Source organism: Chlamydomonas reinhardtii, chromosome 7, assembly GCF_000002595.2.
Source record: "Chlamydomonas reinhardtii strain CC-503 cw92 mt+ chromosome 7, whole genome shotgun sequence".
In the NCBI taxonomy this organism is placed as follows: Eukaryota; Viridiplantae; Chlorophyta; class Chlorophyceae; order Chlamydomonadales; family Chlamydomonadaceae; genus Chlamydomonas; species Chlamydomonas reinhardtii.
In genome coordinates this window covers 2596756-2610040 of record NC_057010.1, presented here as the reverse complement: position 1 = coordinate 2610040, position 13285 = coordinate 2596756, and the positions used below count along the sequence as shown (strand labels likewise).

General features: G+C 63.5%; 2 protein-coding genes across 2 annotated transcripts; one reads left to right on the top strand and one right to left on the bottom strand.

The window, feature by feature from the left end:
- Positions 1–33: 33 nt before the first annotated feature.
- CHLRE_07g330150v5 (uncharacterized protein) lies at positions 34–4368 on the bottom strand. The gene is made up of 11 exons (XM_043064175.1): positions 4012–4368; positions 3751–3877; positions 3309–3540; positions 3066–3136; positions 2848–2910; positions 2506–2763; positions 1320–2381; positions 1005–1150; positions 775–855; positions 418–574; positions 34–289 (listed from the first exon to the last, which is right to left on the bottom strand). Exons 1-11 carry the CDS (start codon positions 4257–4259, stop codon positions 239–241), a joined length of 2496 nt encoding a protein of 831 aa, XP_042922743.1. The 5' UTR covers positions 4260–4368; the 3' UTR covers positions 34–238.
- A 120-nt stretch (positions 4369–4488) lies between these two features.
- CHLRE_07g330100v5 (uncharacterized protein) lies at positions 4489–13284 on the top strand. Its single transcript, XM_043064174.1, has 17 exons — positions 4489–4805; positions 5995–6098; positions 6303–6396; positions 6666–6828; positions 7039–7117; positions 7399–7545; positions 7847–7913; positions 8174–8248; positions 8483–8634; positions 8854–9068; positions 9301–9493; positions 9680–9892; positions 10130–10263; positions 10502–10601; positions 10787–10877; positions 11163–11339; positions 12730–13284. Exons 1-17 carry the CDS (start codon positions 4662–4664, stop codon positions 12793–12795), a joined length of 2214 nt encoding a protein of 737 aa, XP_042922742.1. The 5' UTR covers positions 4489–4661; the 3' UTR covers positions 12796–13284.
- Position 13285: the final 1 nt, after the last annotated feature.

Sequence of the window (13285 nt, the reverse complement as noted above, 5' to 3'; positions counted from 1 at the left end):
TGCGAGGGTGCCCCCGACTCTCTTTGCCTGCAGCTGAAGCAACTGTTACAACTTCTTGATGCTCACGGCATCAGACGTGGTATCACATGGCCAGCATACCTAGCCCTGCCCTAGCACCCAGTACCCCTGCGGCCGTGCCAGCATTCACTAAATCCTCCCTAGATGGCACTGCTCCTCTACATCCTTCCCACAAGAACTCTCGGGCGCACATGGCTGTTTGCTTTGCAGCTCTGGTCCGTCACTGCTCCACGGGGCGGCATATGAATGCGTCGTCCCGGTTCAGCGCCTCCTGCAGTGCAGCCATGGGACATGACAAGTCAGGGCACGGTTACACGGTATCCTGTCTACGCCAGATAGGCAGCCAACCGCCAACTCGACCAAGCGCATTGATAGCCAGCAGGCTTTGCAAACACGCACCTCTGCGGGCGGCCGCCACACTCCGCGGCCTGGGTACAGCGGTATGGCGTGCCGTGCCAGTCGGGCGGTGATGCCCAGGAAGGCGCAGTAGTCGGGCTGGCGGGCAAACATGTCGGGCGGCGGCGTCAGGCCGCGCCGCACATACTCGTTGTTGAGCCTGAGACGGCGTGTGGCAATGTACGGTATGCGACATTGGGAAGAGCACCCGGGAGCAGTTTCGAGGTGATTTAGGGAAAGGTTTGATGCGAATCTAATGCACCGGCATGGCGGCTGAGCGGCTGAGGTGCTGCCCACTTCTTCCAGCGCCAAGTCCCCGCAACCCTGCCCCACGCGCCGACCCCTGCCAGCAGCCCGCACCTGGTCAGCACCTTGATCATGCGCTGCAGGTACTCGTCGTCCCGCAGAAGCCGGAACACCGTCATCCCCTTGCTAGCAGACCTGGTAGTTGTTGGCGACACAGCGTAGGGACAGCAGCTCAGCGCCCAGGGCAAGGATGAGCACCAAGGCACCAAGCATATCGGCCGCTTGTGATCTGCGGACAGCCTCCCTTTGGTAAGCATACGGGCCGGCCCCTCCTGCCCGCGCACCTGGACACCACCAGGGCGCTCTGGCAGCCTGCCGCCAGCATGTGCAGCTGCAGCTGCGGCACCCAGGCCGCCGGCACCGCGTGCCGTGGCCCCGGGTCGCTGAGCACCAGCTCTGTGTGCACGCGGCCCTTGCCGCCGCGCCGCACCTGCAGGGTGCAGGCGCAGTGGGTTACAGAGCTTTTGCAGTCACATAAGAGGGACACGACGGCAGCGACAGGAAGGGCAGAAGGACATCGAGGCGTGCAAGGCTCCTGCCTGGACACTGTGAGGCGCATGGTCCCAGGCGACAGGCGGGGCTCCGCAGCGCAGACACACCTGGCGCATGCCGAAAGGGCACGTGCTCTTGACCTCCACCACCTCCCGAAGCACCACATGCTGTAGCCCACTGCAGACGTTGGCGTGGCTAGCGGCGCCGCTGCCAGCCGCTGCCCCCGTCTCCGCAGATGCCGCCCCGTTGGCCGTGGCGGAGAGACTTTTCCAAGCGGCACAGCCACACAGGTGAGGCCGCATCTCCGCTCCCGCAGCTCCCGATGGACCCGACTCGTGATGGGCGGCGGCCCCCTGTGTCCCTTGCTGCGCCCCGAACGGCTCAAGCACTGCGGAGGATGCCTCCTGCCCCCCTGCTGAACCGCGACCGCCGCAGTCACCGCACAGCACCACAGCTGGTAGCCTGCTCTCCAGCACAGCGGCCAGCAGCGCTCTGTGTGGCTCCTCCTCCTCCGCAGCCGCTGCGCCAGTGCTCGCGTCAGCGCCCCCGCTCTTGTTTGGCGTGCTGCGCGTTGGTGTCAGCGCGGGCGCCACCGCGCCTGTCGCAGCAGCAGCCCCGGCGGCGGCAGCCAGGGCTCGTCCTAGAACCCGCGTCAGCACCTCCAAGTGCTCGAGCACAGCCCCATGGCCCATGCTGCTGGAGTCCAGGCCGCCACTGCGCCCGTTACTCTCAGCCTGTGCCTCCGGTGGAGAGTCGCCCGCGTCCGCGCCTGGGCTCAGCGCCTCAGAGGATGCCTCCGGCACTGACACCTCCTCGCCTTCGTCGCTGTCACTGCCGCCATGGCCGCTGCCACAGCCCAGCTCGACGTCGTTGCCGCCCGCTGCCCCCTGCCCTCCGGCCAGTCCGTCAACCCCTCCGCTTCCGACCTCCTGGTCCTCCCCGCCATCTTCGTCCTCTCCGTCATCCGTGTCACTTTCATGTGCAGCCTGCTGCTCTGCCGCCTCCTCCCGGCCGCCATCCTTCTCCTCCTCCTCCTCCTCCCGGCCGCCGCCCTCCTCCTCCTCCTCCTCGGCCTCCTCGGCCTCCTCGGCCTCCTCGGCCTCCCCCGCCGCCCGGGCCATGGGCACCAGCTCCAGCAGCTCCCGCAGCTGCCACCGCAGCCGCTGGGTCTGCGTGTCGAACACGCACCGAAAGGAGTGCCGTCTGGTAACTATTTTAACCCCGAGATGTGTTATTGCAAGGCATCGCACAGAGCAAGTAACATGCTAATTTGGGGTAGTGGATAATGCCCACCTGCTGGCGGAAAGCCAGGGTCGCCGCTACCGCGGCTGCCGCAACAGACTCCTCCGGGTCCCCGCCATCTGCAGCCGCAGCTGCTGTCGCGCACGCTGCGGCAGCGGCGGCTTGCTGCTGTTGCTGTATGCCGTGCTGCAGCCGCTGCACATACTCCTGAGGCAGTAGCAGGTGGTGAGCGATGATGGCGTCCGGGGACGCGGCGAGCGGAAACAAGTCCAGCGGGACGTCGACCTCGGGCACGCAGCACATGCCGACCTACGGGGAAGGAGTTTAAAAACGATGTGTTGCGACACGATGCGAATGTGCAGCATATGGGCAATTGCAATGACTGACACGCACCTCATGCAGCGTACAGCTGGGGAACACGTGCAGCAGCGCGGCAAGGGCCGCCGCCTCCTGAGTCTGCATCATCCAACCGTGAGGTCCAGTGTCAGGTATCGCCTGATCAAGCAAAGCAGCTGGCATGCAGGTTCTGTCATCCAGCGCAAGCGCTGCGATAATCAAGCGCGATGCGAGCGTGCACGCGCATAACCTGCTTGCACATGATGGCCGCTTACCTTGCCCCAGGCGCAGCGCACGCCCATCAGCCCGCCGGACGACAGCGCAGCAGCGCTACGCCTGTACTGCTCTGTGTTGGCGGTGGTGAGTAGTCAGGCGTCAGCCGCGGTGTGATTCCCAAAGCCGGGCAAAGCACATGCAAGGCACACGCTTCGCGGCACACGCTAGCTTGCAGTTCACACATTGTCCCTGCTGGAGCGGCACCGAGGAGCCACCCTGGAGTGCAATAGACGTGCACTAACCTTCCTGGCTCAGGGGGGCGTCGTCACCGTCGCCAGCAGCTGCTGCCTGCTCGTCCCCAGCCCCAGCGGGCGTCTGGCCGCCACCACCAGGCAGCCGCAGCTGCAGCTGGGCGCACAGCCCGTCCATAGCGCGGCGGCGGCACGCGGCCTCCGCAGCAGCGCCACACGGCGGCGGCAGCGCGTGCGGAATCTGAAGCAGCTTTGCAGCCGCCATGAGCGGCTGGTGACTGCTCTGTTCAGGGGCAAGAGTAGACTTCTTAGTTGGGGGCGGGTGGCTGGAGCTGCTTGAGTTTACGGCATAGGCCGCATGCTCTCAAGGGGTTGCTGTTTTGGAGGCGTAGCATACAAGTGGCTGTAAATGCCAGGCAGCCCGACGCTGCGTTTTTATATAGCAGTTCAGGCCTTGCTTCGAGCATCTTCCCAACGCCCCCCGGTTGCTCACATCTTTTCGCCCGCCCACCACTCTCGCTGCGGCCGCCTCCCGCAGTCCCAGCGCCTCCTTCAGCTGCCCCGTGGTCAAGACGCCAGTATGGAGCGCCCGCCATGCAGCCGTTTCCTGTCGCAAGAATCTGTGGGGAAACCCATGAAAAGGGAAGCGTGTGCCGGCCAAGTCAAAAGGAAGAATGGGGGCAATGTCCCGCGGGTTGGGTAAGGCGGGCTAAGGCTCTGCAAGCCGACAGCTGCGAAGCGCAGACATACTCACCGCGCCGCCGCAGGGTTAGCGAGAGGCAATACGACATCTGCGGTCGGCAGTGGGATGAAGCGGGTCCGGGCTCGCAGCTCTGTTGCTGAGACGGCGCCCCAGAACAGGTTGGGTACCGGGCCGGCACATGTCGTGCTGCGGCGAGCTTGGCCCCCGCCAGCGTCTCCCCCGGCTGCTTCGGCGCCGTTCTTCTTCGTCTTCTTCTTTGACTTGCTTTTTGCCTGTTGCGAAGTCTTCTTTCGTGCCATCTAATCGACCCACCAAACAAGCGCACAAGTCGGCAGTTCAGCTGTTCAGTTAGGTGGGCGGGCCGACCAGTCGCACTTGAACCGACCTAGTTATAGTTGATATTACAACTCCCAAATGTGTATTTGTACCCGCCCGATATGCCAAACTGACAGTGCTGGCATGCTGTGCCCATGTCGCGGTCGTTCGTCGCAACCCTGTGCACGTTTGCATTTCTTGAATGCATAAAAAGCGTTTGGCAAATACCCTTAACAATGCGCGTCTAACGTTGCAGCACACAGCTGCACTGCCTCTCTTGACGAGTTTTCTTTCCGGATTGTATTTCCCTGCCCCTCCCACTGCTTTAGAGCGACAGAAATCAACATAGTGTAGGGTTGCGGGCACAGACCCGGTATTTCGGAAACATGTCTTCAGACGCGCACTACCAGAGTGCCGCGAGCCTGGTGCAGACCGTGCAGCGGTACCTAACCAAGACAAAGTCACAGGAGCTGCTGATCCGCTCGACAACGCTAATCTCCATCTACTTGCTGGCGTTCTGCATCCGCCTGGTGCGAGCGATCTCCAAGGGATTGTGTGCCTGGTTGTGGGGGCACTTAGGCACTTGGCGATATTGCTGAAGGTGTATCACTCTGAGACTTCTAGAGCGACCGTTGGGACCGTGGAGTATCGGGTTTGCGTCGCAAGTGATCGGTGCCGCACCCTCAACGGACCACTTTGGCTTTTAGAGCCGAGAGCACAGCGACTGAGCAGCTGACAATGATGAAGACAGCAGGAGCTAGGTCGGTTGACGGGCATTCGGGCGCCAGTCCCGCCGGGACACGGTGTGCGGGGTGGGCTCCTTATTAAGGGGCAGGGCCCCCGCTGGCCGCGGTGACACTTTGGCGTCGAGGCCATTTCAGCGGGGAGGAGATTCACGGGAGCAACACTGGCCGGCAGCATACAGCTTGGCCCGGGCTCTGCCACTGGAGTTGCCGGCTTGGAGCCACCTTGCACGGGTCGCCCAGCGTGTCGATGTGCCAAGGGTGCGGCTAGCAGTCCAGTTACCCGCCAGTGGAAATCTTCGGTACAGCGGTCAGGCCTTTCGGCTAAGCAAGATCATGTCGCCTGCTTCTGGGCTCTAGGCGAGGCCGGCGAGGAGCGGATCGCAGGCAGGGCGCCACAGCCCGGAAAACACACTTGTCGGCCTGGCGATACGGGCTCTGCCGCTGGCACAGCGGCCGGATCTGGAGCTGGGAGCAGGGGATGCAGGCTGCCGCGGGCAGCAGTGCTGCAGAGTAGGCTCCGGTGCCAGCAGCAGGTCCTGTGCTTACACGGCAGCAGCCAGTCAGCAGCCCTGCGGCGGGAGGGGCGGCGCGGTGGTTGAGGCGTGGTGACCACCTTCCCACGCGTTGGGCATTTGCGGGGCTCTCAAGTGCGCATGGAACGGTGCAGAGGCAACGGCAGTGCAGGCAGACATCAGCTGCTAGTGCAGGCAGCAGCGGGCTGGTGACGCGCCGCCTCGGCGGCACAGTTGCTGGCGGCCCGCTCAGCCCGAGCGGCTTCTGGCGGTCAGGTGTTTGAGCAGTGACAGTGCAGCGTTGCAAACCGCCGCCCAAGCGGCATGCACATTTCAGACCAGCCTTCTTGGAGGTGTATGCGATTCCTGCTCACTTCCCAAATCCAGCCGCTTTCCCTTGCTTGCCGTGCCGGGATGCTAACCGACCTTTTCCGCTGCCGCTGTACCTGCTCCGCCCGCAGTTCTCCGTGCTGCGTTATGAGAGTGTGATCCACGAGTTTGATCCCTACTTCAACTACCGCTCCACCATCAAGCTCGTGACGGAGGGCTTCTATGAGTTCTGGAAGTGAGTTGTGCAGCTGCTGCATGGGGCGGGCAATGTCCCAACGAGGAAGCCAGTTCGGCGCACAGGATATGAAATGGGGTTACTGAAGGTGTGATGAGGTCGTCCTTTGTGTGAACCGCCGGCCAATTGCAGGCCCGGCACTCCGTGCTCATCACCTCTCTGCTCCCCTGCTCATTTTGTCCCCTGTTCTGTCCTGCGCTGCAGCTGGTTCGATGCGGAGTCGTGGCACCCGCTGGGCCGCGTGGTGGGCGGCACCGTGTACCCCGGTCTCATGTGGACGGCCGCCATCCTGTACAAGGTGGGGCGAGCGGGGTTTGCAGAGCGGGCCGGGTGCTTGGGGCGCGGGTGTTTGGATCACAGGTGTTTGGAGCGCAGGTGCCGCGTCAGCACCTGACAGTGCCCGGCCGAGGGTGCGGCGCTACCCAGGGGCCTTATACGGCGGCCAGGTGCAGCATCCGCTTGCGAAAGCCGGAATCAGTTGGTTGGGCTCGGGCGCATAAAGTCCTCCCCTATTACTTTCGACCTCGTTCCACCTCACCTCACCTGCGCCACCGTGCCAATCCGCAGGTGTCGTCCTTCCTGACGGCCTGCATCAAGCTGCGCGACATATGCGTCTTCACCGCGCCCTTCTTCGCCGGCAACACCGCCATGGTGGCCTACCTGTTCGGCAAGGAGCTCAAGGACACGGAGACGGGCCTGGTGGCGGCGGCGCTCATGGCCATCGTGCCAGGTAGGTGCGGGCGTACAAACGCTGCCTGTTGCGGCGTGTGGGGGGGGGCGTAGGGCGGCGGCAGGCGCGCCCGTGGAGCGCTAGGCAGCAGGTGGCGGAGCGGAGCAGGAAAAGGTACTTACTCTGGTGTTCCCTGACCCTTAATCCGCATATCGACCTGACCTGAATGACGCCGGTACATGCACGTCTTCCTGGACCGACCCCCGCCAGGCTACATCTCGCGCTCGGTGGCCGGCTCGTTCGATAACGAGGCCGTGGCCATCTTCGCGCTGACCACCTGCTTCTACCTGTGAGTACCAAACAGGGCAGTGCAGGGCAGAGCGGTACATCTGTAAGCAGTGTGGTGCCGTAGAGTCGGCGTGGGGTATGTCGCTTGCATACATGTTCAGTGGTGAATGACGCTGACGCCGTTGGCACCGCCGCCGACCTGACACTATCTCACTCTGTGTACCTTAAAAAACAACGGGAAAATGGTTTGACGCCACGCACGCGGAAATGCGCAAGCAGTAAGTGCGGCGCGACTCACAATGCACCTTCTGAACAGTGTGTGGGCGGCCGTGTGGTGCGCAGGTGGGTGTGCGCCGTAAACCGCGGCACCATCGCCAGTGGCGTGTTCGCGGCCTTCGCCTACCTGTACATGGCGGCGTCCTGGGGCGCCTACGTCTTCATCTCCAACCTCATCCCGCTCTACATCATCATCATGTTCTTCATCGGCAGGTGCGGACGGCGGGAGGACAGCACGGCAGCGGCGCTGGCAGCGGGAGGGAGAGGACAGCGGGAAGCGAGGCAGCGGGGCCCAGGGGCGGGGCGAGTGTATGCGGGTTGCTGGGGATGCGCGTCGGTGTTCGGCACCGCGCCCGGCGGCGTGACTCAAAAGTCAACACTACCGGGGAATTGCCTGACGCTGCAGTTGCCCTGCCCTGCCGTGCCCCCTGGACCTGTCGTTGTTGCACTCATTTGTCTTAGTCCGAAGTGCGCACACAGATGCACACACATGTGCACACGCGTACACACACAGGTACTCCCGGCGCCTTTATGTGGCCTACACCACCTTCTGGGCGGTGGGCGGCATCCTGGCCATGCAGGTGGGGGCGGACACAGACCCGGGTGGGCGCCCTGCAGGCCACGTACGGTGCTGGTTTGGGGAACTAGCAGTTCCCGTCGAGTAGGTGCGGGAGATGGTGCAGGCGCCCTTGCGTTGTTGCGCTTGGGTGTCCGGCGCCCGTGTACCCACGGTGCCACATGTTGTACACGGCCCCTGGCCCCTACCATCACCGATATCATCTATGGTAACTGCTCATGCCTGCAACCCCGCCTCCTCGCTGCTGCTCCCGCCGCCGCCCAGATCCGCTTCATCGGCTTCAACCACGTGCTGTCCAACGAGCTGCTGTCCTGGAACGCCGTTTTCGCAGCGCTGCAGGTGCGCGACAGGGCGGGGGGAGCCGTTCATGGGGAACCGGGGGGGCTGGTTGAGGGGCGGGGGCTGCACCGGAGATGGCCAGTCACGCAGGGTTCGTTTAGTAGGCTCGGAGGCTTGGCTGAGAGCAGGAGAGGCAATTGCTGCTGCGCACAGAATGTCTTGCGTGCTGGCCCAAAAGATGGCCGAAATGGACATCTGGCGTGTCCTCCCCACTCTGCTTCATACCGCACGTAGGTGTGGGAGCTGATTGTCTTCCTGCGCGCCAAGCTGGGCGACCGCAAGTTCGGGCAGCTGGCCTACCTGCTGGCGCTGGGCGCGGTGGGAGCAGGCGCCGGAGCTGTGGTCATCCTCATCGCCAGCGGCAAGCTCAACCCCTGGACCGGCCGGTGAGCGGTGTGCGCGGCTGCTGCTGCAAGCGGCCGTGGTGTGGGGTAAAGGAATTGACGGATTGGGCACCGTATGCACGCGGGGCGGGTTACGGGCTTACGACAGAGCGGGAGTCCTGCAGCAACACTGGTCTCGTGGCGGGGGGCGCATGTCCCGAGCTCTCGCTTCTTCCCGTGCTGACCCTCCAAACTCCATCACCTCCGCCACCTCCCGGCCAGCTTCTGGACTCTGCTGGACCCCACCTACGCCAAGAAGTTCATCCCCATCGTGGCCTCGGTGTCAGAGCACCAGCCCACCACATGGGCCTCCTACATCTTTGACCTGCACGTGCTGGTGTTCGCCGCGCCCGCCGGCCTCTACTTCTGCTTCAAGAAGCTCACCGACGGCACCATCTTCCTCACCGTGTTCGCGTTGACCGCCATTTATTTCTCGGGTGCGTGCCGCGTCGTGCTATGCTGTGCTATGCGCGCCGAATTGGGGGGGGCGGTAGGAGCGCGGGGGCGAGGCTGTCGCCGTAGCGAGATGTGCGAATTAGAATAGAGGGGCTGGGGAAAGGGCGATAAGAGGCATGAGTGGAGTGACGACCACCGAGGGGATGTGCCGTACAGAGCTCAGTCCAACCAGCAACCCCATCAGGGTACTCACGCCCCCTCACGCCCCACCAGGCATCATGGTACGCCTTATGCTGGTGGCGGCGCCTGCATTCGTGCTGCTGTCCGCCATCTCCATCTCCAACACCCTGGCCTCCGCCTCGCGCGAGCTGCGCCTGCACGCCGCCGCCACCGAGGCCGCCAAGTCCGCCCCGGCAGCGGAGGCCGCCGCCGCCGCCGCGCCCAACAAGAAGCGCGCCGCCGCCAAGTGAGCACCCGGGCATGTGGGCACCCGGGCCAAGTGGGCACCCATGCGAGCAAACACCGCGCACCTCCCGTTGGGCAGAGTGGGAAATGACAAGGATACCGTATCCCTTAGCAGTCGCTCAGCAATCGCGCACGCTAACAATGGCGCTCCCCCTGGCGCATGCCGTGACACGTCTTTGCCGTGCAGGCGTGCCGCTGCTGGTGCTGACGAGGACCCGCTGCCGTCCCGGCCGGCCGCCAACTGGGCGATTCTGGGGCTGACCGCGCTGGCCATGATGAGCTACGCGGGCCACTGCATCTGGGTCACCTCGGAGGCCTACTCCTCGCCCTCCATCGTGCTCATCAGCGGCTGGGGCCCGCACCGCCACGTGCTGGACGATTTCCGCGAGGCCTACTACTGGTGAGCGGCTTCGGGGGGGGAGGTCATGAGGAGCTTAAGGAGTGCGAAGACGAAACCCAAAGTGCGTTGGCCTGTGCTGGGTAGGGGCCGGGGGTTGGCCGCCCAAGCGAGACGGAGTGATCACCTCGACATTACCAGGTGCAGCTCCTCGCGACACGAAATGCGCGTGCCGCGCCGACCCGCCCCGACACTCATCGCTGCCCGCCCGTCGCCTGCGGCCTGCTTGCGCCCCACCAGGCTGCGCCACAACACCAAGCCGGACGCCAAAATCATGTCGTGGTGGGACTACGGCTACCAGATCACGGCCATGGGCAACCGCACCGTCATCGTGGACAACAACACCTGGAACAACACGCACATCGCCACCGTCGGTGAGCGACAGCGTCCAGGCTCCGAGGTTTTGCAGGCCCGCCTGTGCTGCAGAGCCACGGCAACGCGCGATGGCCACGCCTGTCTCTAGTCCTGCTCTGGTCATCTAGTCGGGATCCGGCTTCGCGCGTGCGCGTAGTGCCCGCACGAGGTGGCACTTGCGCTTGAGCTCGAGCTTACGGGCCTGGCCTTGACACTACATCCTAACTCCCCGCCTCCCGCTCCCGTCCAAATCTCCAGGCCGCGCCATGGCCTCCAACGAGACCGAGGCGTACAAGATCATGCGGCAACTGGACGTGGACTATGCCCTCGTCATCTTCGGCGGCATGTCCGGATACAGGTGCGCAAGAGTCCAACAGGCCGGAAGCAGCGTGGCATGCAGTCGTCATGTGCTTCCTTGGTCCAACGTACATACGAACGCATGCAAGGTCTGCACCTATCACGCACAAAGCATGCACACACGTCCTTGTGTGCCTTCCTGTTAACACCCACACGCACGAACCTGCTGCACGCCCACCCGGACAGCTCGGATGACATCAACAAGTTCCTGTGGATGGTGCGCATCGGCGGCGGCGTGTACCCCGACCACATCAAGGAGGCCAACTACCTCAACAACGTGAGCGGGGTGGGCGGAAGCAGCAGGGTGGTGTGGGGGTATGCCGTATGCGGGGCGGGGGGCAGGGGCGGGGCTTATGGGCTAACAGCCAACAGTCGCTGCATGGGTTGTTGGTTGTTGGGTAGTGTACTAGCGTGTCTCAACTCGGAGACGCCGCCATCCCCCTGCTGCGCCTCACGCTCCCTCATCCTTTCCCCCCACCCAACACTTGCACCACCCTTACGGGATTGGTATCGAGTTAACCCCCACCCACCCACCCACCCACCCACCCACTACGCACCACAGGGTGACTACACCGTGAGCGAGCGCGGCACGCCCACCATGCTCAACAGCCTCATGTACAAGATGTCCTACTACGACTTCGGCAACATCATGACCGAGCACAACAAGGGCACCGGCTACGACCGGGTGCGCGGCTACGAGATCGGCCAGAAGGACATCTCGCTGGATCACTTGGACGAGGTGGGTGGCGCCTGGGGCCTGTGGAGGGGCGGGGCCGGGGTCACGAGAACCAAGCACAAACTGCGCTGAGGAGAAAGGGGAGAAGGATTAACATGCCCGATCTCCAGGTGGGTGCGGCTGCTGCTGATAAAATCTTCCGCTAAGGGCCTACGCGGGGCTGTGGTCCGGCGCGAGCGTATGAATGCGGATGTTACAGAGGGGACAGTCCCAGCACCCGAAGACGCCGAGCCATCACATGCTATCAGGGCCCAACTTGACTCCACCAACCCCGACTTTGCTGCAAACCCTCCCGCGGGCAAAGTCCGTGTGACTCCGCGCACAGTGAGTCCTAGCCAAGCCTCAACCCGCCAGAGCCCCACCGCTGTGCCTCAACGTCACAAGCCTAGGCACAGGAGTGCCGGGAAACGTCTAGGCCGCAGGACACACGCACAGCGCACGCACTAACCAGGGCGCAAGCGTCCAGGTACTAGAACGGTCGCCCACACGTGCATCCTGCCCACACACAAAGCCACCAACCACGCACAACCTCTCACGGCGAGGGAGGCGGGGAATCAGCGTCATACGGCAAGCGCAAAACCATGCCGTCACCAACAGCCCGAGATATGAAAGGATGCGCAAACGGCACAGCGTCCCAACCCTTTGGCCTGATACCCAAAGTCACAAACGTCTGGAGACGACCCCAGAAGTCAGCTACGACGGCAAGTCCAATGCTCAGCACCCGGGCCGACGGCAGCTTCGCTCGCGCCGCCAACCCGGCCATAACCACACGCTGCCGACCAAAGTCCAGGGCAGACATAGCAGCGAGACACACCACATCCCACACAGGTGGCGCAAGCCCCGCAGGCGGGCGCACTAACCACAACTCCTCACGAGAGAAGGCACTTAGAGCCTCCTCCGGCAGGAAACCCATAGCCAACCCCATACATTCCCGCAGCGACAACGCAACAGTGCAGTCCCAAAACCAGTGACGCCGGTCCCCATCCTGCATGTCAATCCCACACGCCCAACACGGGTCAACAGCAACGCCTCGCGCCCGCTCGCTAGCATGTCGTGGAAACGCCCAGCAAGCGTTGGCGGCCACACGCCACAGTGCTTCCTTATGATGATTCTCCCATTTCAGCGACCACAAGCGAGCCAAGGTGCACACGAAGGCCCCCGCCGCCAGGGCAGCCCTCACCCCCGACACACCCGCATCGCACACATATTGCAAATGCTTAGCCTTCAGGGCGGCTAACTGTGGAGCCATTTGCAGCACGGTCCCCGCCTTCACCGTGTAGGCAGTGAGCATGATGGGCGGCCCCTCGCACTGCAGCCATCCAAGCCCCCGCACCACCGTATGCGCATCGCCCATGCACTTGCCCAACGCCCTCGCTTGCGCGCCCGTGCGCAGGCGTTCACGTCCGAGCACTGGATTGTGCGCATCTACAAGGTGAAGGACCTTGAAAACCGCTTCTGATGAGACGGAGCAGAGCGCGGGGCACCTCCAAGAATAGCAAGGTAGCTTAGCGCAATACACTGTAGTAATTGGTGGCGGAAATAGCTTTAAGGTGGACGTCGAGACGGACCGTGGATAGTCATATGTGTGTGGCATAGGATCGTGTTTGCTAAGATGGCAAGTCCAGGGGGCTTGCAAGTCAGGGGAACTGGGACAGTCTTCATGGGCATGCTGAGGCAGGGTGGTGGGGAGGCCGGCGAGTGGGCGCCGCCGGCACGAGCATGCCTGATACAGGAGGCGAGAAGTATCGTTACTGAGGGTCAAGAAGCAAGGCACGGGTTCCTTGGGGTGTTTCGCCGTGAGGCCTGGCGGTCGTGCCCCTGTAAATGCGTTGCGACACGCCCCTGCTTCTTGGCCGGAACCAGCCGTATGGGAGCTGACTTGATGGGGGGCATCCTCCGAACCCCTCAAAGGCTGAGTCCGCGCAGGCCATGACATGTATATTGCCACA